General features: G+C 43.5%; 1 protein-coding gene across 1 annotated transcript; it reads left to right on the top strand.

Moving 5' to 3' along the window:
• Window positions 1-100: 100 nt before the first annotated feature.
• Window positions 101-25546, top strand: RTF1 (RTF1 homolog, Paf1/RNA polymerase II complex component). Its single transcript, XM_035111703.2, is given in 19 exon segments — window positions 101-142; window positions 144-332; window positions 6463-6573; window positions 6764-6911; window positions 8143-8344; window positions 9837-9951; window positions 10320-10431; window positions 13330-13465; window positions 13979-14156; window positions 15237-15319; window positions 15952-16039; window positions 17077-17184; window positions 17997-18074; window positions 18459-18580; window positions 19822-19879; window positions 20849-20926; window positions 21927-22022; window positions 22239-22350; window positions 22928-25546. Coding segments are annotated over 19 exon segments (2163 nt in total). The 3' UTR covers window positions 23035-25546.
• Window positions 25547-27070: the final 1524 nt, after the last annotated feature.

The raw sequence follows: 27070 nt of genomic DNA on the forward strand, positions 1-27070 counted from the left end.
CCCCGTTCCGACTGGCCACTGGCCCGCCGCTCCCTGACTCCGCCCCCATTCGGCGCCAGGCCCTTAGCCCCGCCCCGGAAGGCGGAGCGTCGCATGGCGCATGCTCGGTGCCCTTTGTGTCCCAGGCTCGCTAGCTGGCGGGCGAGCGGCTGGCTCTGCAAAGGCCCGGCCGCTCCGAGTGTCTTGCCGCTTGCGCCTGCGGGGCCCGCCGTGAGGAGCAGCGGCAGCAGCAGCAGAGCGCCGCCAGCGCCGCCATGGTGAAGAGGCGGAAAGGCCGGGTCGTCGTTGACTCCGACACCGAGGACAGCGGCAGCGAGGAGAACCTGGACCAGGTGGGTGAGCCGAGCCGTGCTGGGCCCAGGGCTTCTCTCCGCGCCCGCCGCCGCCGCCGGGCTCGTTCTCCGTGGGTGGCTGAGGGGAGCTTTCGGGTCTCCGTCCCTCAGCGTCTGCGGGAGCGACGGCTTCGGCACCTCGGGGAGGGGCAGAGCGGGGCTCGCGTGTGGGGGCGATGGCGGGAGGGCTCTGGGCACCAAACGTGGGTGAGGAGGAGGCGCAAGGGGGGCGTGGAGCGGGTAGGTGCAGGGCTCCCTCGGAAGCAGGCAGTTCGCTGAGGTGCCCTGGAGGAGGAAATAATATCTTAAGGGTAAGGGGTTTTGTTGTTGTTGTTTTCCTCGTTGGTGACGGGACGGACCCCAGGTGGTGGGATGGGCAGACAACGATGCATATAGTCAGTGCCTGTAGCTCGGGGGCGGCTAGCCTGTGGTCCCCCCGGTGTTGCTGAATTCCCGTCAGCCCCAGCCAGCGGTCAGGGGCAGTGAGGGTTTTAGTCCAGCATCATCTGGACTAGCCATTGGCTAGTCACCCCCTACTAAATAGGACTCTCACCTGAATAGGACTCCTTTGTAACTCAATGGTGCTTGATGTTTTGAGGGATGGGGAATAGGTAGCCTACTGGTTTCTGAACCTCTTGCAACAAATCCATCTTAGTTCCTGTTTCCTGTCACTGAGAAAAGTCTCCCTCTGCAATGTCCGAGGTTCCCAGAGTGAGTGGTTTATTTCTGACATGCAGCCAGGCAGATGGAGAATTCTGCATAAGGTCTCTCTTAACTTTCCAAGCTTCACAGTCTTCTGTGTTTCATGTTCAGGCTTCCACAGCAAGATCCCTTTTGCCAGATTCTCTCCTTTGTGTGTCTCATCATTTTACTAGCCCCCCCCCCCATACTTCAGCTCTGCTAATAAACATAATATCCATTTTCTCTGGCTTTTTGCAGGGTGGAATCCTTTCTGCTTGGTTTAGAGTGCAGGGGTCTGTCTTCCTCTCTAGAGGTTTCTGGAATCTAAACATTTAATGTCTCTTTTCTATGTGTCTTGGTGTATGCAAAGTGCATGGATTGTGAAAAACAAGCACACCAATACAACTTCATTTCTTGGTCAAGTAGGGCAGTGGTTTCAGCAGCAAAGCTGAAAATTCCATTTTCTGTAAAAGGCAGACCAAAAATTGAACAGGGTACAGAAGAGGAGGACACACCCAGTCCTTTTGTTTCTATCTTCTATTAAGATAATAATAAACAAAAGAGGTGTTCTGTTGCTCTTGAGCCCCTGCTTGGAAAGATCGTTTCGTGACCCGCACTCAGGTCGGAGCCGTAGAATTAGTCTTGTCGCTCAGAATATATTCTTTTCTATTCCTTATGGCGTCCCAGAAGAACAAGGAATAGCAAATTATTCTGGACCTCCAATTCCTGCCACATGCAGGAAGGTCAGACTATAGATGCTGAGGTTAATTGTGAAAGAAATTCAAGCAAGGATTTTCATGGCATTAGTTAATATCATGGAAACCTGTCTGCATTTCCTAATCTCTGGAGCAGTGGGGTTCATGTCTACCTAGATCTAAAAAAACTGTTGATCATATCTCCTTTGATACTTCAGACCAAAAGAGATGTAGCCATCACAATTTCATTCCTGGAGGAGAACAATAAATGCTTCATCTGAAGGTCCCAACAAACACCAGTTTTTCTGATGCAGAAGTGGTCAGATAAGATTTACACTTCCAAATGGGTGATCCTGACTAGGAGATTGTTGCCTCTCATGCTCCTTGTCCAGCTACAGGCTTCCATGATTGCTCCCTTTGACTTAGTCTCATGCCCTATTTCACACTTAGATGCAACAGTAGTTTCTCACTCTCGGCAGAATATGTGTAAGGAGTTACCCCTAGTCAGCCTCAATCTTCTGTCAACCAGTTGATCATCTGTGTTCCAGTTGATCACAAGCCCGTTCTTGTGTTGCCGCCTTCCAGACCTCTCATGGAGGAGCCACATGAAGAAGAGCCTCAGATTATGAGTGCAGGGTCCGAATCAGTTCATATGACAAGAGGTGGTCTTGAGGTATTGCAGTCCTGAGCCGTATAAGGCTTTATAGATGAAAACCAGCACTTTGAGGCAGATGAAGATGATGGATTTTGCAGAAATGGCGAAGCTGACAGGAAAAATCTGAAACCAGCATGATCAAGTATTCCAAAAGGACTGGAGTAAATTTATACAATATTAGAAAGATTATTGTAAGCAATTAACATCACTAGCAGGGTTGTCTGAAGACTTGTAATGAGAAATTTTCTACCTTTCTATATTTATTTAAATTTTGAGTCATTATGTAATGAGTACAGCCTACTTGAACTCGCAGCCTACTTGAACAGATAAGGCCAAGGACATCTGAAGTAACACAATGTAAAGCACTCATCCTTGAATTCATTGGAAACGTACCCTAGGTGTATACACTTAAGCTCTTTGCTTAAACCCAGATAGTTAATATTAGGATTATAGGTGGCTTAAGAAGCTGGAAAGGTAGAAATCAATGTACATTTCTTAACGAAAATGTGGTCTTTATTGTGCTGTAAATGTTAATATCATGTTTGCTGGTGAAGGTGTAAAGTTGAAACACATAGTTTTTAATAGAGATGCACATTTGGAAATACATTTGGGTGCCTTATGCCAATTTGTAAGCAAAACTGCACAGATGTTGTTGTCTGTGTGTAATGCAGTCATCTGATTGGCCATGGAAAGGAATAGCTGGTGGCAGTGGAGAGAGCTAAGGTGAGAAAATGGAGAGGAGGCAAATATTGGATATCTGGAAGTAGGAGAGGAGAACCTAGTTGACTGAAAGCTACTACAGTGGTACCTCGACTTACGAAGACGATCCGTTCCGCGGCCGTCTTCATAAGTCGAAGTCTTCGGTTGTTGAAGCGGCTGTTCTGCGCGAGGCGCGATTTCACACTTCTGCACAGGCGCAGAGTGCACGCACGGCGTAAATACTTCCAGGTTTGTCGACTTCGGAAGTCGAGTCGTTCAGATGTCGAGGTACCACTGTATTACTAATAATAATAATACAATTTTGTTTTGCATAGAGACTGATTTTGAACCTGATACCTGTGAGCAGATTTTTCATCAATTCCTCCTTCTGTGAAAAACTGTCCCTGAAAAACTGTTCCAGGGGGTTGGAGCATCTCCCCTTCCTCTTCTCCACTGGAATTGTCTGGTGGCTCTCAGTCCCTTCCATAAACAGGAGGAGCCCTTCTATTTATGGAAGGAATGTTGTGCATCCAATATACTGATTTTAACATCTCTAGGAAGCTGTAGATAGTGAGGAAACATTTGATATAAGAAAACCCCAGAATTTGGTGAGAAATATCAAACACCCAATAAATATTGCTTGATTTTGGTAATCAACATTTTTGGGCTTATCTGTTTTTCTGTATAGGCAGTAGCAGTACTGCTTTTTAGGATTTTTGTTATATAAAATAGTGCTTAAGCATTTTGCTATCCAGTGATTGCTCTTTTGTGCACCAAGCCCTACATGGCATTAAGCATATAGTTTGGGTGCTTTTTATTCTAATTTAAATAGCAATTGTGGGGGTGGATTGGGGTTGTAGTGGTGTTGGGGTATATTTTTCAACATATTCCTGTGGTGCAATCCTGCTGAAAATCCCCCTTCTCTGGCTGCTGTTTACATCTGGTGGGAAGCTGCCATTGGCATCAATATGTAGTCTGACAGCTGTTACTTTGAAAACAACAGCATGCAACACCACGTGCTTCTGATTTTCTTTCAGAGGAAAGGAAGATATTTTATTTATTCATTGAGAAGCTCTCTTCTCCATGCCAAAATTATCACTGTGCTGTTTATGTTTGGGAAAATGTGTATGCAAATAAAGGATTGTGATGTTAACCTTCCAAGCGCTTCATTAATATAAGCCAACGTATCATATTTTGGGGTTAGGTACTGCTTGTAGCTTACATCTAGCATTTAAAAGAGAAATTCTGATTTTACTATCAAGTGCTAGAACTTTGTGGGTAATGAAACTCCAATATTATCTCACTTCCATTTTGCTCACTTCTATAGTTGCTTGAAAACTGTGGGTCTTTCTAAACTATTAAGAATTCACAGTATAATTCATATGGTAGAAGTTGGCACAAACAGAGTGAGTAATAGATAGACCATTATTAGCCAGAAGAAAATGTGAAGCATCTTTCCTTAGCAGGGGAAATGTCAAATCCTTACAAAGGATTTTCCTTCTTGCATATTGGTACAGTCTTGCTAAGACAGTGGTCCAGTTAAGATATTTTGCTACCTGCTTTTTCAGACCATGGTTTAGCAATTGGGAGCACACCACAGCATTGCAGACTTAATTGCCCACTCCCACCTACATTCTTCCTCACACCCTCATAAGTGTTTACAATGGTTTGCCCGGAATAATTTGTTTGAGAGCAATTAATAGTTAATGGTGACTGTAGTTCAGAGGTCACAGAAAACTAACCAGGAAAGGGAGGTGGAAGAAAGTGTATGAGCCCAGGAAAGGGGGAGAAGCAAGCCTGCAAGGCACTTCTGATCACCAAACAAAGTTTGTTGATCACATAGCATGGCATCTGAACCAAGCCTCTTTGATAATTAAAACACATCTTTTAGGTAGCAGGTTCTACTGAAAATTCAATGCATGTTTTTCACTTCCTGTTTTTTTAAATAGCAAACTCACTGATACTTATAAATCCATCTTCCCTGTAGTGTGCCTTGTTCACTGGAGTGCTCCCAGTGGTTGAAATTGGGATGGCTGGAAGGTTTACTTTACACCTCTGGCCTCCTGTGCCAGCCAATGGCCTAGTTAGCATGTCACACTAAGCCACACCACAGCTTAGTGGTGGGCCTTGGAGCAGAGATTGCAGCTGCTTTGCTTTCCTGCAGCTGAATTAAGTTGCGATTTGGCAGAGCATGTTGTCAGGCATACTTTTTTCCCCTCTCCCCAAAAAACCCTATCAATTAACCACAGGACGGCTCATAGTTAGCCTGGAGAGAGCTAAACCATGAGTCTGGGTTTGGATGACACACTGAACCAAACCAGGGCTTAGCTCAGCACAGCATCAGAATGACCAGGAAGGAGCAAAGCTGCCTGTATCACCTCCTAGAGCCAAACACCTATGTGAACTAGGCCATTGGGATATGTAGAATTCTGTAGAGATCTGTATAGCTGTTTGACTGTTGAAGTTATATGTATGAAGCCCTCCCATGTAGTAAGTTGTTACTTAGGGGAGCACTCCAATAAGCAAATGTTCTAATGTGACTCATGGGTGTCCTCACTGTCTGAGGACTGAATGTGGCCCCTGATGCCTTTTTAGGTAGCCTTTGGCAACACTTTATGCCCCCCAAAGCCCTCACACTGCCTTTCCAAAGCCAGGTAAGCTGGGTTTGGGGAAAGAAGTGTGAGGGCTCTGACAGGGTCCTAGAGTCCTCCGTCCTCCTTTCCAAAACCTTGTTAGCACTTTGCCAGCTTTGGAAAGGGCTCTAGGACCCTGCCAGATCCTTGCACTTCCTTCCCAAAGCCTGGCGCCCTTGTGACAAGGCAGAGTGTGGTGTGCGGGTTCCGTGTGGAAGTATTCTAGTAGCCCACTTGGTATGAAGTTGGACCACCCTAGTCTAAGGACATGGATTCATGTGTAATATATTTTATAATGGGTCCACCTGTTTGCATTTATTATATTGACTTTTTATGTACAGTATTAAAAGTGGACTGCAACAATTCTGTCAAATTGAAAGTCAAATGCGTACACTTAAATTCACCAAATAACCCAGAGCCACAAATGGAGCACAGCGTAAGAAGCATGTGATTCTTTAAAACTTTTCTGAAATAACATTTTTACACATTTCCTAGAAGTTTGTATGGTCAGGCACCCATGGACTTTACTTAGGAAGGAGTTCAGAGGAGCTGGGTCGCAAGAGAGAAAGCCCTGCTTCTATGCATGCGAAATTTGTTTTTTAATGGTTTGTACAGCGGATTACACTGTGTGATAACATTGGAACTTTAAGGGACAGCATATTAAAATCGATGAGGTTGATGGAGAAGTATTATGGTGAAAATTGTGTCTCTAATAGGGTTAGAGTCTTTTCATTTTAAAAGTAACAGTATATTTATTCTTTTACCAGGAGCTCCTATCACTTGCCAAACGGAAACGTGGTGACTCTGAGGAAAAAGAAGCACCTGCTAGTAAGCCTACAGCATCTTCAGATTCTGAGACTTCAGACAGCGATGTGGAGGTAAGCTTTTCTACAAGAATAAGTGGATTGCATCAAATCAGTGTGGATTCTGCAATATAAATATGTATTATAATCTGGGCTTCTCTTATAGTTTGTCCTATCTCCTGTAAAATTAACTTGTTACGCTTGTGATTGTTTGGGAAATCCTCAGCCTTGCCACATGATTCTCTTCATTTCTCCTGTGATACAGTGGACAGTCGGAGGTTCTAAAAACAAAAAGAAAGTGAAAACTGGGAAAGCAGAGAAAAAAGGAGCCATGAAGAAACAGATGAACAAAGCAGCCTCATCAGGCAGCTCTGATAAAGAAAGCTCAGCGGAGAGCTCAGCACCTGAAGAAGGTAAGACCATGTCAGTAATGTGGGTGGTTTTCTTTAGGCACTCATTTTCTGTTGGGCTTAGATTGATTTTCCAGGTCAGATTATTTTTATATTTGCAGTAGGCTATGCTGAAGTACTAAAAGCATATCTAAAACACTGATTTGCTTGTTTAATGTTTCCTGTCACTCTACATATTTAGACATAAAGGGCAAGAAAGGGACAATGGTTTTAGCCTTCCGTAATAAGATACCAGTAATTTTATTCTCCTGGTCTGTTCTAATAATTTATTCCTCCCTCTAGAAATCTGGTGTGGGATTCATCTAATGCAGGCATAGGCAAACTCAGCCCTCCAGATGTTTTGGGACTACAACCCCCATCATCCCTGGCCACTGGTCCTGTTAGCTAGGGATGATGGGAGTTGTAGTCCCAAAACATCTGGAGGGCTGAGTTTGCCTATGCCTGATATAACGAATCTCATTAGATCTTATTAGAGTCTCCCAATCTTCTGTGCAAGAATTGGGAGAACCTTCAGAACAGTGTGCAGAGGGGGGCAATATTTAATTCCTCCCCTAGTGTCTTGGACCATTCTATAGTAATCAGCCGCTTGCTATTGTCTATGAGACCGCTCCTTTATTCTGTGCACTGGAGGTGAGAAATCTGTGGTCCTTCAGGTCTTGTTGGACTCCCATTATCCCCAAACAGCATGATTAATGGTCAGAGTTGACAAGTTTTTCTTTCCCTTAAGGAATGTGTTTCATTTACCATTGCTGTAACCTACTTTGAACCCTTAGAGTAGAACAAATAATACATCTGAATGTGGCTTTGGGATTCTCAGTATGTAATCTTTCTGACATTCTTAGACCTTTGGGCTGTACCTGTACTTTTTGCCTAAAAGAAACTTTCTTTTACAATCTTGCAACTCCATCCTATGCAGAGGCCCACATACTCTATTAATTTTACTTTATTAAGGAGTAACAAAAGATGTAATAATGTGTATGTATTTTCTCCTTGCATAGTCAAGGTTTGTTAGTGATACTTGCTACTTTCTCACAGGTATGTGTACATGGCATGCTCCAAAGTAGTAAAGGAAAAGACAGGTACCTGCCTGAGGAGCTTAGAATACAAAGTTAGATGGTAATGGGGAGAAGGGGAAGCAGAAGTAACAAGGAATGTATGCAGGCAAATGTCCTTGGTCTTTATCTGGAGTTCTGCAGTTGACTCAGCAGAGTGGATTCTTTCTGTTTTGTTTCAGGTGAAGTATCTGACTCTGAAAGCAATAGCTCTTGTTCCAGCTCAGACTCTGATTCATCTTCAGAAGATGAGTTCACTGATGGCTATGGGGAGGACCTCATGGGTGATGAAGAGGACAGAGCTCGGCTAGAACAGATGACAGAAAAGGAGAGGGAGCAGGAGTTGTTTAATCGGATAGAGAAGAGAGAGGTTCTAAAGAGGAGGTGAGGTTTATGATTAAAGGCTAACTTAAATAACAATTTCAGTGCTCTCTACATATGCAACACACACCCTCATGTCCGTATTTCTAGTAAGTGTGCTAGTTTTCATTATGGTCAATGTCTACTTGTGCTCAGTATTGGTTGGATACCTGCAAATCATTTCCCAGCTGCCTTTTGGTTTGGTTTTTTTTTAAAAAAGGACAGAAATTGAGTTAATGCAGATTACAAAATTATCCTTTGCAGGGTGCAAGAAATTGTCAGAATGTGTTGTTTTTGTTTCCTACCTATATTAGATATAGATACACACTACACACACATATACATATACATATAAAAAAAACCAAATAGTGTCATACCACCAAATCTCCAACCTACTGAAAATTAAATACAGGAAGATTATAGAAAAAATTATACTGCCCTCAATAAAAGTGGTTTTCAATTCTATTTAAAATAATTATATTTAAATGCATTTAAAGATAATCTGCTTTTGCTAGGAAAAGTAAAAAATGAATTCTACCTGTTTCAGGCCCAACTTCTGACTTTCCAACTCATAGGAAAAATCAAATGGTCACTTTCTGTAGTTTGCACAGCATAGGTCCTGCCCCCCAGGCTGTTCTTACAGTCTAGTATGGAACCGAGCAGCATGGAGAGTTTCAGTTGCAGCATGCAATGCAAATCATTTGCAGAATTTCATTTGCAGCTGTTCGGATTTCAGTTTCAAGCAAAATCCTGGTCAGATAAAGCTTGCAGTTTCTAGGCATAACCAAACAACTTTTGTTCTCACCGTGCTAAATTTGACTGCAGGACTGAGCTTCTGATGTATACATTTCAAATTCAGTAGGTCCTGAACTTAACTTGGTTGTTAGTTTGGTGGACGCCTCTGTACATCTGTCTGAACTCTTCCCACTGTACTAGAGTAGTCATGCTTTAAAATGATCAATCCCATCAACTCAAACACTTAGGCTTACCTGCCAGCTTCTAGATCTGGTATTTTGCTTTGAAACTGAGCAACAAGTCGCCTAATTTTGCCAGTAATTTGCCTAGTCTGTGACAGTAATGAGTGGACATGTTTTTCACCCACCTTTAGTGTAACTATTATTACAGTCTATTCCTGCTTATAATTCTCTTGCTTTAGAGCAGTGATGGGAAGCCACTATTCAGATTCATCCCATAACTAGAGCTGGGAGAGAAGTGGTGATGGTAAAAAAAAAAAAGGCTGTTGAAAGAGACAAAATATATGTCTCTCTGCATCCAGCTCCTGCCTCACCCACTTTTGGGCTTTAGTAACTGCCATCTCTAGCCCCACTCACACACACACACACAATCTATGCTGCTGTCCCCCAGGAAATGGAATTGTTGGCATACAAAAATGGCTTACCACCCCTGCTTTAAGAGTTTTTTTAATCTATTATAATATTTCATCCTCCCTTGACTTCTAATGATGTGTGGAAGTGACTGCAGGTTCTTACTCATTTTTCCCTTGTTTTGAGCCCAGGTTTGAAATAAAAAAGAAATTAAAGACAGCAAAAAAGAAAGAAAAGAAAGAGAAAAAGAAGAAGCAAGAGGAAGAACAGGAGAAGAAAAAACTCACCCAGATCCAAGAATCCCAGGTAAGAACATAGCGTACTCACTTTACTAGGTGATAACGAATGCCTAAAACCAGGTTTCTGTGATTTGAAATCATTCAGATTCTAGTTCATTATGCACCTTCATCGTAACCAAACCAGATTAAATAATGGTCTCAATGAAAACTGAACAGGAGCAATGTATTTTTGTCTTGTCTTCCATTATTCCTTATTTAGGTAGCAGTCCTGTGGTAAACCATTTCTAGGCAGTACCTGTGTTGTAATGTAGCAAAAAGAAGGCTCATATGGCATTATAAAGGCTAACAGATTTATAATCAATAAATCTGAGGTGCAGTTATTTTGGGGCATAAGCTCTAAGTAGCTATTAAAGAGGTGGCTATGTGTTTCCATAGGTAATGTCACACAATAAAGAGCGACGGTCAAAGCGAGATGAAAAATTGGATAAGAAATCCCAAGCCATGGAAGAACTGAAAGCAGAAAGGGAGAAAAGGAAGAACAGAACAGGTTAGTTCAAAAGCCTATGAAAAGGATCTATTGTGGAGTACATTTCCAGTTAAAGAATGTGGGTGTTTTTTGATGCCCAGGGACTACACTCTTTACAGAGCCTTGATTTGGTTTAACTGTGGAGGGAGGCACAGTGCATTGCTACCATATTCCCACAAATTTCCTGATTACTTTTTATTCAGTGACTTTACATGCCGTTAACTCGTATGTTCATAGTAAGTGATAGACTTATGCCCTAAATATCAGGCATAGGCAAATTTGGCCCTCCAGATGTTTTGGGACTACAACTCCCATCATCCCTAGCTAACAGGACCAGTGGTCAGGGATAGTGGGAGTTGTAATCCCAAAAAATTTGGAGGATCGATGCCTATGCCTGCTCAATTTGAACTAAAAGGTTTCTCCAGTGCTCATTACCAAAGCACCCTGATCATATAGGGACTAGGCACAAACTACGCAAAAGTTTTATTCTTTCCTGAATGTCATTGGCTGGTGATACTGATATTTCTGTTAAGATTTAATTTGTGTTTTTCCTGATATTACAGGATGGTCAGGAAATACAGGAAGCTGCCTTTTATGCTGTCATACTTCTGATCCATCAAGCCCAGTATCTTCTACATTGGCAGCTTTGAAGGGTTTCAGACAAGGGTCTCTCCCAGTCCTGCCTGGAGATGGTGGGAATTGAACCTGGGGCCTGTGTGGGTTTTTTACTAGAACTAAAGAGCCATGAGTCTCTTAAAAGATTCAGAGCTCAGGAATATTGGGTATCAGAGCTGAACAGACGTCATAGTGCTTCTACTTTTTGCCTCAAAACATTCTTCAGTTTAGCAGGCAAATTCAGATTGGGGGTGTGGAATCATTTCCTTGCTACTTTTGTTATAAGATTGAGAATCAGAAACCTTTCTTGAGCTGATGCAAATCTTCCAGAGATCAATCTTCTGCCCACTCTTGGATTAGAGCAGGCATCCCCAAATTGCAGCCCTCCAGATGTTTTGGCCTACAACGCCCATGATCCCTAGCTAAAAGGACCAGTGGTCAGGGAAGATGAGAATTGTAGTCTAAAACATAGGGAGGGCCAAAGTCTGGGGGTGCCTACATTAGAGCATCTGATTTTGTGAGCTTCCTGCACTTGAAAACGATATCCCAAAAAGGAAGCAATGTTCATTCTTTAACATGGCTATAGCCCTTCACATATTGCTGCACTCCTTTCCCCTTAACTAACAACCAAGATGTTGGGGGTTTTATGCATCAGTGACACACACAGTGGAAGTAGACTATTTGACAGTTAATCAGGCTACTCTTTTCAAAGCACATTACTTGGAATTATTTGTATGTGCTATAGATTTGCAGACTTCTGATGTTAACATTTAGGGAAAACCTTGTTTTTATTTTATTTCCTCTTATAACCTCATCTAATAACCATGATGTAAATGTAAATACAAATGAAAACTGTTATCCATCTTGTATTGGGATATCTGTCTGGCTCACACCCTTCATCCATGGATCCCAGAGTAGGATATATTGCATAGTTACAAAACATCAATTACATAAAAATCAATGTTGTTCATGCTGTGTTTTGTCCCTAGCAGCTAAGTTTTTAAAAGGCAATGGGTACAAAACTAGTAAATGTTCTTTGTTGATGTTTTGTCTTGCAGCTAATGCCAGAGCAATCATATGTGGGCAGTTCTTCAGATTTAATGGACATCAGTAAATTAGCATTCACAAGTGAACATAATACACCTGTGTTGCTTTGAACAGCAGTATGTCCTAATAACAGCTCCTTAATAGTGTCTCATCAGAAGGTGCACAGATGGCAATATATCTAGCACAGGGGTCCCCAGACTTACCGAGCGGCGGGCCGGTGCCCGCCGCGCCGACCGCGCGGTGGGCCGGACTGCAGGGGAGTGCGCGCGCAGCGGGCCGGAGGGCGGGGGAGTGCGCGCCCGTGCGCATGCGCACACGCACACGGGCGGAAAAAAATCGGCGAAAATCGCTTGTGCGCATGCGTATGGGCCTCCCTCGACCCGGAAGTGCACCAGAAATGACCTCTTCCGGGTCGGGAGAGGCCCGTACGCATGCGCACAAAGGATTTTCGGCGATTTTTTGCCGATTTTTCAGATCGCCGCTGCGCCGTGAGAGCGGGCGGCGGCAGCGGGCGGCGGGGGTCGTCGCGGGCCGGATTGGAAGGCCGATTGGGCCGCATCCGGCCCGGGGGCCGTAGTTTGGGGACCCCTGATCTAGCACCTGTCTCTGGAATCCACCAGAGTTCAGAGTGTGGACACATTTTACTAATTCAGAATTCATATAAGGAGACAAGCAAATTGCCAGTGCATATGTACTAATTTTTGTATGATTGTGTTGAAGAGCTGCCCATGTAAATCAAGCATGTAATTTATTTCTAAGGTTTACAGTGGTACCTCGGCTTACAAACAGTCCCATTTACGAACGCCTCTGTTTACGACCGCCGTGGACCCGGAAGTGTTTACATCCGGGTTCCGCGGCATCGGATGCACAGACGCGATTTGTGCAGCTCGCGCATGCGCAGAAGCGTGCCTTTGGGGAGCGAACGCCTCCGTTTATGAACACCTCCATGGAACGGATCGCGTTCGTAAACCGAGGTTCCACTGTATATTCAAGATACATAATGAAGTAAGATGTGGTAGATGAATAGCAATCTCCTTTACTCAAATGCAGTAATCAGTAAAGCTTAATTTGAGCCAAAAAGAATTCAGCCATGCTTAGCCCTGGAACTCAGTTTGGAAGGGGAAAAAATTGTGAATAGGGCTCACAGCATGTGCTCCCTTGAGGTAATACCTGGTTAGACCCTTACTTATTTTAACTAAAGGAGTCACTGGTCGAGGAAACTGAACAGAAAAGAATTATGTCATTTTTCTTTTGTAGCTGAGTTGCTTTTAAAGAAGCAGCCATTAAAAACGAGTGAAGTTTACTCAGATGATGAAGAGGAAGAAGAAGACGATAAATCTAGTGAGAAAACTGATCGTTCATCCAGATCTTCATCTTCGGATGAGGAGGAAGAGTAAGTACTGAAATAATGCTTGAGGGCAGTGAATAAAGCTGTATACCTTTCATAGTATTCTGTGTGGGCTATGCTTGTTTTCATCTTATGAGAGCCAGTGTGCTGTAGTACTGTAGTTAGAATGCCTGTCTAGGACTGGGGAAGCCCACTTTTGATATTTCAGGCACACTGGGTAACCTTTGACCATTCACTACCTGTCAGTCCAATCTACCTCACAAGATCATTGTGGGGATCAAATGGAAAACAGGAGAACCATTTGGACCACCTTGAACACGTTAGCATAAAGGTGAGATAACTGGCTTTCACTTGCTTGCTTTCCCAATAAAAACTCCCCCCATCCGTTTTTAAAGAACCATTTAAAATATTTTACTCCAAGGGTTTTGCTGAAGTTTTGTTTAAAGTGAAGGGTTCCACCAACGCAAAAATAAATTGAGAACCACTGTGTTAATATGTGGATTTTGCTGAGTGTGACATTCTTGTTCTGTTTGAATATTTCCTCCTGTGTCATGCTAGGAAAGAAGAAATCCCTCCAAAATCACAGCCAGTGTCCTTGCCTGAAGAACTGAATCGGGTTCGATTATCTCGACACAAACTAGAGCGATGGTGTCACATGCCTTTCTTTGCCAAAACTGTCACTGGCTGCTTTGTGCGCATCGGCATAGGAAACCACAATAGCAAGCCAGTTTACAGAGTGAGTATATCCTTGATCAAACCTAATTCCTGTTGACACCAGAAACAGCAAGACACTGTACAAATATATGGTGAAGGGAAAGCGGGTAATTACACAACACAATATTAGTTATGAAGCCCTTTTACTTATCCCACCATGCTGTCCTCTTTTTCTTTATAAATACCAAGATCTATAGAATCCCTTGTTTAACAAGTGGAACGGACAATACTGTCAGATTGCATTCCCTGATGCTGTTCCCTATGCACCCCAGAATCTGTTTCAAAAGGTTGGGAGACCCTCCAGAGCAAGGGGGAGGCGAACCAAGGGAGTACAGCAGTGAGGAGAGGAAGGGGAATTTCTCCTGCCAACCTAGCAGTTCGAAAGCGCGTCATAGTGCAAGTAGATAAATAGGTACCACTCCGGCGGGAAGGTAAACGGCATTTCTGTGCGCTGCTTTGGTTCGCCAGAAGCGGCTTAGTCATGCTGGCCACATGACCCCGAAGCTGTACGCCGGCTCCCTCGGCCAGTAAAGCGAGATGAGCGCCGCAACCCCAGAGTTGTCCGCGACTGGACCTAACGGTCAGGGGTCCCTTTACCTTTACCTTTATTGTGAAATTAGCTTGCACCTGTTACATTGGGTCCAAATTTAACCATCTGCCAACAGAAGGTTTTTGATTCCGCAGAGGAATGCAGCTGATAACAATGAAAATGAGTATTTTTGCATACCCCCAGTGCTCTGGAGCGTCCTCCGACCTGCAGAGGGAAGGGGGATTCAGCAAAAGTCCTCATCTCCTTTCCATTGGTGGGAGAATCTTCTGAGCAGAACTTCTAAGGGAATACACGCACCACTAGGAACAATTCTTGATCCAAGCCATTGTAATTTAAATGTTGCCATTATACTTTGTTTATGAGATAAGGCCTAATTGCTTCAGAAACGAAGAACACCATTGCAGATGTGCCAGTAGGCATGGCATTTTGTTCCAGCTCCATCTAGATGCTCCTTAAGTCTGCGTCCTCTTGACTCCTTTCCCCCTCCATTAGAAAAAGAAAAAGTATGTATGGAAGTATTCATCCTTTTTCACTTTATATTCATTTATATAGGTGGCAGAAATAACAGGTGTTGTAGAAACTGCAAAGGTTTATCAGCTTGGAGGTACCAGGACAAACAAAGGGTTGCAGTTAAGGTAAGACCTACTCCATTATTTTGAGAGTGTGGTATATGAGAGGTGAATGCCAGAATACTTCTATCCTTAAGTAGTAGGAAGCTGATAAATTGCTGTCAGGAGATTGAGCACAGGGGGGTTTATCCAACGAAGTTGTTCCATTTGCACAAGGACTTCCTCTTGTGCAACAGAATTCACAGGACGCTCTCACTGAAGGATGGAGGGGAGGCAATTTTTGTCTATTCCTTTTTTCCCTTGTGCTCTTTGAAATACTTTTCCAGAGACTTCAGAGACCCTCAAAGAGTGTGGGAGGTGGCTTGAGGAGCAAAAGGGAAATCTGTGAAAATTGCTTTCTCCATCAGGACCTTCTGCTGGATTTCAGGCCTCCAGTATTAGAGATATGGAAAAAATGGAGCGTCCAAACAAACATTTGAGTGAAACTGAGTGAATGTATACCAACGTTTCCCCCTTCACCATTGCTATCAAATTTATAATGTGTCTTCCTGTAGCAAAGACAGAATTGGCGTAACATACTCACTATACAGAGATATAGTTAGTACTCAGGTATAAATGCACTTTATATCTGTCTCCTGCTGCCCTGTCCTTGGGAAGGTGCTGTAGAACGATGGCTCCTTTTTTCCTTCTCTGTGCAGGCATGGCAGTGACCAGCGTGTGTTCCGCTTAGAATTTGTCTCCAATCAAGAATTCACAGAGAGCGAGTTCATGAAGTGGAAGGAAGCTGTAAGTATTTCCATTTTTCCAAACGGGAGTGTTGAATAGTGAATGAAGTACAGTGGTGCCTCGCTTAACGGATGCCCTGTAAGACGAATTTTTCGCTAGACAAATGGATTTTGCGAACAGAGGTTGCCTCACAAGACGACGAGGTTTTCTATGGCCGCCGCTTCGTCTTGCGAAGCGTGGCCATAGAAAAACAAACCTCCGACTGCAAAGTCCAGCGTGCAGCGAAAAATTGCCAGGGCTTTTTGCCGCCTGCCTTCCCCTTGGCTTGGGGAAGGCAGGCGGCAAAACACCCCCACACCGCCGCACTTCGGCTCCGGGGTTCAGAGCCGAAGAGCGGCAGTGCAGGGGCTGCGAAGGCAAGCAGCTGTGTGCCAGGCAGCTGGGGAAAAGCAGCCCCCGCACTGCCGCACTTCGGCTCCGTCCCCCAGAGCCTAAGTGCAGCGGTGCGGGGGCTTTTCGCTTTCACACCCCCTGGCTTCGGCTCCAGGGGACGGAGCCGAAGCACGGCAGTGCGAAAGCCCCCGCACAACCACGGGCTTTTTGCCGCCGCACTTCGGATCTGTCAGGGGGGGGGAGGGAGGAACGGAGGATCCGATGGGTCCTCCATTCTTCCCTCCCGCAGCCCGACAGATCCGGCCTTTGGCTCCGTTGGGCGGGGGGAGGGAAGAACGGAGGATCCGATGGGTCCTCCGTTCTTCCCTCCCGCCGCCCGACAGAGCCAAAGGCCGGATCTGTCGGGCAGCGGGAGGAGAGTAACGAAGGAGGAGAAAGGGCTGCTTTCTCCCCGTTCGTTCCTCTCCCCTCACCGCAGACAGCAAGGAGAGCTGCCTTCCAGGGAGCCAAGCGAACAAGCGCCGCCACTGCCGCCAGTCCCCGGAGCCCATAGGAACGCATTAATTAACTTTTAATGCGTTCCTATGGGAAACGGTGCCTCACAAGAAGAATTTTTCGTTGGACGAATTGACCGTCGGAACGAATTAAATTCGTCTAGCGAGGCACCACTGTACTCTGACGCTATTTCTCTTCTTAACATCTAGATGTTTTCTGCCGGGATGCAGCTACCCACACTAGATGAGATAAACAAGAAGGACGTGTCTATCAAAGAAGCCCTCAACTATAAATTCAATGACCAGGACATTGAGGAGGTAAATGAAGAAAATGTACTTTTGAGCTGAACCCATACAATTGAAGGTTCACAATGGAAAGGTAGGTGAGCTCTTAGATGTTCTCAGATGCAAGATTCTAATTTTGTAAAGATAAGATGGGTTAGACTTCCTGTTTGGGTTGGGAAAGACATCGTATTGGAAAAGACTGTTTATATTGGGAATGGGAAACCTGTGGCCGCCCAGATTTTGTTGGACTCACATCAGCCCAAAGCGGCAGCACCAGTGGTCAAGGATGATGAGAGTTGTAGCCCAAAAATGTTTGGAGGTATATGGATTCCCTATCTCTGGTTCTTATCCTATTTTAGTGTTGTTTGCATATCACAGTTACTCTACTTAGTTCAGATTTGCAAAAGTTAGATCACAGCACAAGTAGGACTTGTATTCTGTTGTGAGTAAGGAACTAAAGACTAGGTTTGTAGGGGAGGAGGAGAGGTGGGTTACTGTTTTTTAGCATCTGCCCACAGGATAAATTAGTTGTGCTCTGCAGTACTTGCCACACGTAATCATGTAACAACAAAGATAGACTGCAGTTACTCTTGATAGATTATTGTGGGCTAGAGGACATGCAGTCAGTGTGTTAACATGATGGAATAAATTTTAAAATGCTTCTTTACTATTCTTGTACCATGTAAATACAGGCTAGGAACAAAAATTTCAGCAGGCCAAAAAGTGAGTGATATAGGACCTTAGCCCAGCTTGTCAAGGCTTGAATAGAGTGAGCCAGAGCAGCTTTTTCATAACTAACCATCAGTTAGCCTGCCTTTCATAATGTCCCCATTGTGCCTTTGTAGATTGTAAAAGAGAAAGAAAGGTTCCGGAAAGCACCACCAAATTATGCCATGAAGAAAACACAGCTACTAAAAGAGAAGGTAAAATATGGTGACACTGGGAAATGGCTCCTAAAATAATTTCTTGCAAGATTAAGGCCACCTTGAGTGCTGATCTTTTCAATATATGTTTCAGTAATATTGCTTAGCTTGTTTCCTGAGGGGGGAAAAACCAGTATCCCCTTTATTGCTGAGAATCCTTTATAAAGATTGACACAACTTGTTCAAATTTGATAAGTGCACTAACTGTTGCTTCTCTTGCCTTGAGTCAGATCCCTATTGATCCTGAGGTATAATATATTCTTAAGAAAGAAAGCACATAACCAATTGAACTAACAACATAATAACCTCATAGTTTTTAATCAATTCACATAGATGATGCTACGACAATGGTTCATTCCTAACAAATAATTATTTTTATTAAAGGCCATGGCAGAAGACATGGGAGATCAGGACAGAGCAAAACAGATTCAAGACCAGCTTAATGAGTTAGAAGAGAGAGCAGAGGCCTTGGATCGCCAGCGAACGAAAAATATTTCAGCCATCAGGTTCGTACCTCATCTATATATATTAAAATGTTCCCACTGCGTGCGCGGATGTAACACCCTTCCTCCATAACCGCTGAACCAAATTGCATCAAATTAGGACAAAGCATACCTTGCCCATCAGGGAGGGATCTGGCATAATTCCCCCCCCAAAAAAAGCACACCTTTCATACCTAAAATAATGATTAAACACAAAAAAGTGGCGCGCAAATTATACATCACCAGCAGAAGCTTTGAAGACTCCAGCAGCATCCAATAGAAAGGCAGATTGCACACTGTCACCAGCAAAAGCTCTGAAGGGCGGCGCCAAATAATGATGTCATAAACCGAGCAACTGAAACCACCAAGGTGGCCATTACCAGACAACTGGTGTCGGGGCCAAGGAATGGAGATAGAGGGCAGAGGCCTCGGCTCGCATTTAAGCCAAGGCCAACAGACTAGGCCTCGTCTCTACTTTAAAGCCTACAAACTAGGGCTCTGCTCTACTTTACAAACTAGGCCTCGGCTCTGCTTTACAGCCCACATACTAGGCCTCAGCTCTAATTTACAGCCTACAGATTAGGCCTCGACTCTACTTCACAGACTAGGCCTTGCCTCTACTTTACAGACTAGGTCTCAGCTCTACAGCCCTTTAAATACTATCCCAAATGGAGCCCTGGGTGTGGGGTGGTGGTGGTGAGGGGCCGGATGTGAGTAAACACAGGGATGAGACACAACCACGGGGGGGGGGACACGTAATCCAGGGCAAAACGGACACATCCTCCCCCTTTCCTGGGCATAGCTGTCAACTTTTCCCTTTTCTTGTGAGGAAGCCTATTCAGCATAAGGGAATTTTCCTTTAAAAAGGGGAGAACTTGACAGCTATGACCCTGAGGCAGGCACAGCAACGCGTCATGGATCATCACAGGGTGGGGGCAGCCACAGGGATAACCCACAGCAACGCGTGGGAGGGTCAACTAGTATTTAATAATTGTCAAGGGAACAGAAAACCAGCAATACTGCTTTTGTGACCAGTATTGATCACTGCTGTTATCTCAGAGTGATCTTGTTAATTTTCCATCTGGACAGAATCTGCCACTTTTCAGGGTTCAGAATTTATCTCTCATTTCTGCCATTTCAAAAAGAAAGAGAAAGTGACTTCTAGAAATACAGCTTGTTGAGACCTTGAATTTCAGAGTTCCTTTCTAATATGTGAGGTAATGAAATACATGCACCTTTTCTTTTCTTTTTCTTTTGTTTTGCAGTTACATCAATCAGAGAAATAGAGAATGGAACATTGTGGAATCTGAAAAGGCTCTAGTGGTGAGTGATGTTGATTTTGCAAAGAAGGCAAAATATATTGTCATGGGAAAGAAAGATGGCTCTCTGAACTCTCTGCTGCTTTTTACGATGACATATAATTTTATGGACAGCCATACCATATTGCCATTTGTTGTTGCTGTTTAGTCATTTAGTCGTGTCCGACTCTTTTTGACCCCATGGACCACAGCATGCCAGGCACTCGTATCAAGCAATAACATGCAACTATACTTGAGTGGCACTGTTGGGATAAAGTAACTTAAAACCTGCCTGCTGAAAAGGTCCAGTCCATTTACAAAAGCAGGAGCAGGAGAAAAATAGCATTTGCTGGAGGCTGACTCCCCCTGTCAAACAAATTTTCCTGTCCGGGATGATGAAAGGGCTACAGCGGCCATTGGCTTTTAGTGGCACTATATAACTGTGGTTTGAAACTGTCTCAGCCAGGAAAGCTTTATGATTGTTAAGAGCCTAGGGTAGGGGAAAACCTATTGATAGAAGACAAGGGAAATGTTTAGCACTCTAGTTTGTAGTTGCACCCTCCATAGGCATGTTTTCTCACCCTTCCCAATCCTGTCTTGCGTATGTATGTATGTATATATGATAAACGAGGAAGATAATGTTTTTCCCCAACATACTCACTTGGGACTCCTACACATGGAAGGTGTCTTCAACTTGTTTTTAAACCTTCCATTTGTGAATTGCTCAAGCAGTATCGGCACCTGCAGTCCTGCTTTAGCTTTCTGATAAGTTGTGGGGTGGACAAATTGTTCTCACTATGAACCTAAGAGAAGCCCTGCTGGATCTGACTAAAGGCCCACCTAGTCCAGTATCCTGTTTTCTAGAAGCCCAAAACATGCAAGCAGGACACAGGTACAATAGCTCTCTCCTTGTTTCCAAGGCGCTGCATTTGGAGATATGCTGAGGAAAGCATAAGACAAAACAGGACTGCATGTTTCATATTTTTCTCTGCAGGCTGAAAGCCACAGCATGAAAAACCAACAGATGGATCCCTTTACTCGACGGCAGTGTAAGCCCACAATAGTCTCCAACGTAAGTAAAATGCAGAGAATGGACAGCAATCGAGAGCAGGGCAAGCTATTCACATATGGAGGTGTTAGAGAGAGAGAGAGTTATCTAGATGCTGCAATGTAAGGTGTGGATCACTGAAAATGTATCTAGAAGAAGGCAGCACTGTAGTCTATTGCCCACCACAGGAGAACAGTATATTCATTTCCTGTTTCAGCAGAGTGCTGTATTGGTGTGCAAATCCCATTTTTATAGCTGAAGCAGAGTATTTCTGTAATGCATGGAAAATCGCTAAAACCATTTGGAAAGATAGTGTATACGTTTCTAACTATACGTTTATTGAGTTGTGGGATATGGATAGGTAAAGGTAAAGGACTCCTGACACTTAAGTCCAGTCGCGAATGACTCTGGGGTTGTGGCGCTCATCTCGCTTTACTGGTCAAGGGAGCTGACGTTTGTCTGCAGACAGTTTTTCCGGGGCATGTGGCCAGCATGACTAAGCAGCTTCTGGCGAAACCAGAGCAGAGCACGGAAACACCGTTAACCTTCCCGCCAGATAACCTACTTATCTACTTGCACTTTGACATGCTTTCGAACTGCTAGGTTGGCAGGAGCTGGGACCGAGCAACGGGAGCTCACCCCGTCACGGGGATTTGTTTACACCACAGCGCCACCTGTGTTGTGTACATGGGATATATTAAGGGTTCGGATTCAGCTAATGAGTCCTCTCAGTGGAAGCTCCACTCAGGGACTTCCACTTGTACAATGGGGTTTCCCCCTCCCTTTGTGCACACTCCACCCCTGAAATTGGTTTTGGGAGGTCAGGAAAAAAAACCCATAACAGTGTTGAGGAATGAGGTTTGTTCCAATTGGCAAGCTAAAATACTTGTGCTGATTAGAAGAGTATTACCTTTAATACCTCCCTTTATATGCATACTTGTTTCTGCATGAAGAGAGAAATGTTAGCTTGTAAATGGTCAAGTCCATTGTTCAACCTGACATTAAATTTCTTCCTTTGTCACAGTCTAGAGATCCTGCTGTCCAAGCTGCTATTCTTGCCCAACTTAATGCAAAATACGGATCAGGTGCATTGCCAGATGCTCCAAAGGACATGAGCAAGGCAAGTTCCCTCAACGTTTTGCTGTTGCATATGCTTCTATCATGTAATCCTTACCTTTGGAATTGCTACCATGTGAAATAGTCACATTTTAAACCTCAAGCTGTGTCTAAGAATAGACTGTGGTCTACAATGGAACCTTTCAGACACTATAGCCAATAAAGCATGGTTGGGTAACCTTCTGTGTTACTTGATATTAAAAGATGTCTCTTGTTTCAGAGTCAGGGAAAAGACAAAGATATGAATTCAAAAACTGCCAGTGACCTCTCAGAGGATCTCTTCAAAGTGCATGATTTTGATGTGAAGATTGATCTCCAGGTTCCCAGCTCAGGTAGGTGTGCCTGTCCCTCAGGGAATGAAAGGTAAAGGTGGTAGAAAAGGAAAAGAGTTTTAGGTGCCACCTTGCAAAAAAAAATTAAAAATTAAAAAATAGGGTGGTTTTTCAAAAAATCCAAAGCATGCGAATGGAAAATACTCAAACTTTGTGCATCCCGGCAGAAACTACAAGCAGCCATAACTTTGAAAAGGTGAACTTCTGTTTGTAGAGCTGTTCTTATTCTGGTTAATATAGCTTAAAGAACCAGAAACTTCAAAAAGTGCAGCTTCTATTTCCACTGGGGAGCTGGTTTAAAGTTGAGAGAAGCCACCATTGCCACTGCATCTGAGGAGGGCTCTGCTGTACTGTAGGAACTGGAAGTTTCTTAGGTCTGTCTTCTGCTCAGTGTCTCGGGGGCAGGCAGAACTCTTTCTTTTGCTTACGTTGCACTGCTGGCACCACATTAATAATCATGGCTATCCTCTGTAGAAAGCTTGCAGAGTTAATGCACTACCTTGAGCCTGATTGTTTGAAGAGAGCCATGCACCTTGCTGAGTTACACACCTAGTATGTGTGCCTTATTTCCCAACAGAGTCCAAAACACTGGCTATCACCTCCAAGGCTCCCCCAGCAAAAGATGGCGCCCCCCGGCGATCACTGAACCTGGAGGACTACAAGAAAAGGCGGGGGCTTATTTGAGCAAACCCCACTCTCTGCTGCTTCTGATCCTGCATGCTACATGATATCCCGCCCTTTATTTTCTTCCCTCCCTCTTCAGTTTGCCCTTCGGGGTTGGAGCAGCAACAGAGCTAGGAAGAGACTCTTTAAAATTGCCAGCCATCTGTAATATAAATCATTGACTCTTTACTGTATAGACCTCCATTTCTTGCCCTTTTCTGCCACCCACAAATATGGATCCATGCTATTTTTAGTTTTGTTTGTTAATACAGCTATTTGGAATTGGCTGTATGTATTCAGTGTTAACCTGGAGTCTGGATTTCTGCAGGAATCTATTGGTGGCAGAAGCAGTGTTGGCACTTGGCTGTCTCAACCACCACAAGCAAGGAATATTAAACCGTGGCACAAGACCTCTTGTGAAGGTCGCCTGCACTTTTTTCCTCGTCTTCTCTCCCTTTGCTCCTAGCTGTGGAGAAGGGTATATTTACGAACTGGTTTAGGTTGAAAGTGTACATTTTTGTGGGGGTGGGTGGGTTGTGTGAATTTTTTTCAGATAGTTTTTTAAAAAATCGATTTTCACCTGCAGTAAATTTGTATCTGTCATGGTTCTTTAAATCTGTCTTGAATTTCTACCAGCTATATTTGAGCATCCAAAACAGCAGGGGCAATTTAATAAATGTGATTTTATTTTATTATTTTATTTTATTTTTTACGAACAGGGAGCCTGGCTGACAATAGCTGTGTAACTTGACACTGTTCCTTCACACAGACTTAGAAAAACCCCATCCCTCGTCTTCCCCCCAGTCACTGTCTTTGTAAAGCAGTAGTATTTGTGCCCTTGAATTTCCTGCTACAAGTAGGTGGGGCAGTTTTATCATTCCTGTCCACTACTTGGATCTCTTCCCCACCCACCCCAAAAATCCCACAACAAACCATGTAACCTTTTGATCTTTCATTTTGCACCCTTACCAAATTGCCTTTTCTAGCCAGAAATTCTTTTTTTTAATCTGCCTCCCGTTTATTTTTTATTTTAATCTTGTTCTGCAGAATGGAAAGCGTACAGTAAAAAAAAAAATAAGAGGGCAGTTAATTTGACCTATATGTAACTGGTACAACGTGTGCAGCTGAACTCCAGCACAAGGATTGTATGTATGGAATGTCTGAATAGGAAAAAGATGACTGCTTGATAATCACTCAGGTGTAAAGATCGAAGTGTAAATAAATGACATTTTATCAAAGAGCTCTTCAAAATGAACTACCATGGATTATACTAGGACTGTGCATACATTGATGAACGTTAGTGATCTGTCGGATCATGCCAGTGCCTGTGCTGGAAAAGTGCCCTAAATAAGGATGCTTTCCTGACGCTGGATTAAAGGGAGAAATCCAAACACACGTGAAGCATTCTTAAGCAGGCCCAGAATACGTTTGCTCACATCAGAATAGAAGTTTGAGTCTTGTGGCTGTGATCTGGGGGATCCTTATTGATGCTTTAATCTATTTCTTCCTTGATTCCTTATTTAAGATTAGGGAGACACATACCTGTGTAAAACCTGATGAAATGAAGAGGAGGAACACACAGTCCTCCTCCCGAAGTGGTTCTCGTCAAGTTGTGTAAACTTTGTGACTTTATTTACTACATACTCCATAGCTTCACAGACTATTGTGTAAATATGTAATCATTTTGTTTTTCTGCCTTTTTTCTAGCTACTTTTCTCCAGCGCTTGTGGACTTTTATATTGACATACATGCTTCTAACTTTTTTTTAAGTGGATTTCTAGAATCTGCCAATGTATGTTTGGGGAGCCATCATGATATGCTATGTAGATATGCATCTCTATCACTCGGATTTCTTTGTCAACAACATTATCCGTAGTAGCCAGTCTCCCTGATACCAACATTTCTGATGTAGAGAGATAGTAAAGTCCAAAACTCTTTAACAGAGTTCTGATTGCCCACCAATATTTGGAAAGCTATGGCATAGGAGCAAGGAAAGAGCCGGCAAATGTTAAACTAACGTTCTTATGATCCCTCCTAATTATCATGGCAGTCTGCAGCAGAAATGCACTTCCTGACGTTGGGCTTCATAATCAGAGTACGGAAGGCCTCCCTAAGTTGTAAATAATGTATCAGTTTATCCTTTCCAATTGGGTTACAGGAGTTGATCAAATAAAACACTGTGGAACTCTTAGGACACAAGTGAATGAGGTCGCCATCCTCATGTATCCCCTCCTTACCAAACTTAGAAGAGGTTCTCCTTTCACACAGGTAATGGACGATTCCTTGTCACCTTGTGTTTTTTTTCACTTGAGAATAATGCATTGAGGGAGTAATATTTTTTCTGGGATAGCTATGGAACTAATTGTGTATGAAGGTGTAATGTTTTCTCCTCTTTTAAGTGCATGTGACAGTGAGTGGCGACAACACAGGCTCATTGGGAGGGATGGGTTTATTTGCTTTAATTCATTGTCTCGGCAGCATTCGTTACAAATGTATAGACTTCTATAAATAAACTTTGGTTGGTTTTAATAAAGCTGCTCATGTTTCATCCTTTGCTGTAAGGTGCTCGGCAGACCTCGAGCAACACAACTCGGGAGTCCAGACTACTCGTCATATAGTTGCCACAAAGCTTTTCAAATCCACTTTGAGCTTTGTCTCTGGTTGAGTATAAAAGAAATCATTGTACTATTTCTAAGGTTATTTTGACAGAGAGCGATTAAGATTAGATGGAAACGCTTGCTTGAAGTTCAGTTCTGTTTCAGAAGCACAAACAGATGGAATTCCTGTTGAAGGAAGGGCAAGATTAAAATGCAGTTAAAGTAAATCCCTGGGTGGGCCTTACATTTCTCTCTGAATGCTGGCCTTGTAAGCTGTGGTGTTCATTCATTCATTCATTCAAAAACTTGTATCCTGTAAAAATCTTTCAGGATTGCTAATGGTTCACTTGTCACATTGCTGTGGCATGCCAGTGTATTGACGCAATTTGTAAAGAACAGCTAAGGCAAGTACCTTACAATCACTTGATACAAAAATATCAGTGCAACAAGTAAAACAAGTTAAATTCAAAGTCCTAGCAAAGCAGCAGCGGCAGCATTATACTGGGCCTGTGAAAAATAGGCATATTAGTGTCACTCTCTACTGCAGCTTCTCAGCACACCTCAAATGGGACTGTTGTCATATTTTCAGCAGCAGCCTTGGTAGCTGCCGTCAGTGGGGGGGGGGGCTTTCCTTCCAGGCCAGGTGGAAGGGAACCACATGGAGCAGAGACCATGTCTTGAACACCATACAAGCAGACTATCTCTTATTTATTGGATACTTTATTCAGAATTATTAGGTTAAAACACACACACACACGCCATTTCCTTGAAATGAACTGGAAATTGCTCAATTTACATACCATACACAATTTATGCTCAAATGAAAAAGCAAGTCTCTGCACAGATTTGCTTGCTTGCCCTTCTGCCCCAGAACATTAAATTACAAATTGTGTCAATGTGTCTAAGAATCTGCTGTAAAGAATCACTGCTTGAAGAGCAGTGATAGGATTGGAATGGTCTGATACCTGGGACATGGTAGTTACGCAAGTTCAGGTCCTTGCTTGGGTATCTTCAGCTCTGTGTAAGCAGATATGCTTCCTGGACTATTTACATCTGTAAGAGAAAAAGAATTAAGAGGAAGATATTGTGGCTGGTCTTCTGATGGGCACCAGAGTGAAACTGCCTTTTCTACCAAGGACATAGGGAAGGACTCAACCAATGTGTTCTGTCAGTGCAAGGATTTATACTTGTGCAGTGAAACTTCCCCCTCCTACCCCTGCATGTGCCTCGTGCCCTCCCCGGATTTGCTCTGGAAAGTTGTAGGAATCCCTAGAACTGATCTAGGGGGCCCATGAGAGGAGGGTGAATTCCATTGCACAGGCAGAAATTCGGGTGCTGAAAGGATATGCTAGTTGGAAACCACCCTTCCTAAAACTGAGTTCCTCAGGAAATTGTACATATACAGTGGTACCTCTACTTTCGAATTTAATGCGTTCCGAACACACATTCGTAAGTCGAAA

The sequence above is a fragment of the Zootoca vivipara genome, chromosome 1, assembly GCF_963506605.1.
Source record: "Zootoca vivipara chromosome 1, rZooViv1.1, whole genome shotgun sequence".
NCBI classification, from domain to species: domain Eukaryota; kingdom Metazoa; phylum Chordata; class Lepidosauria; order Squamata; family Lacertidae; genus Zootoca; species Zootoca vivipara.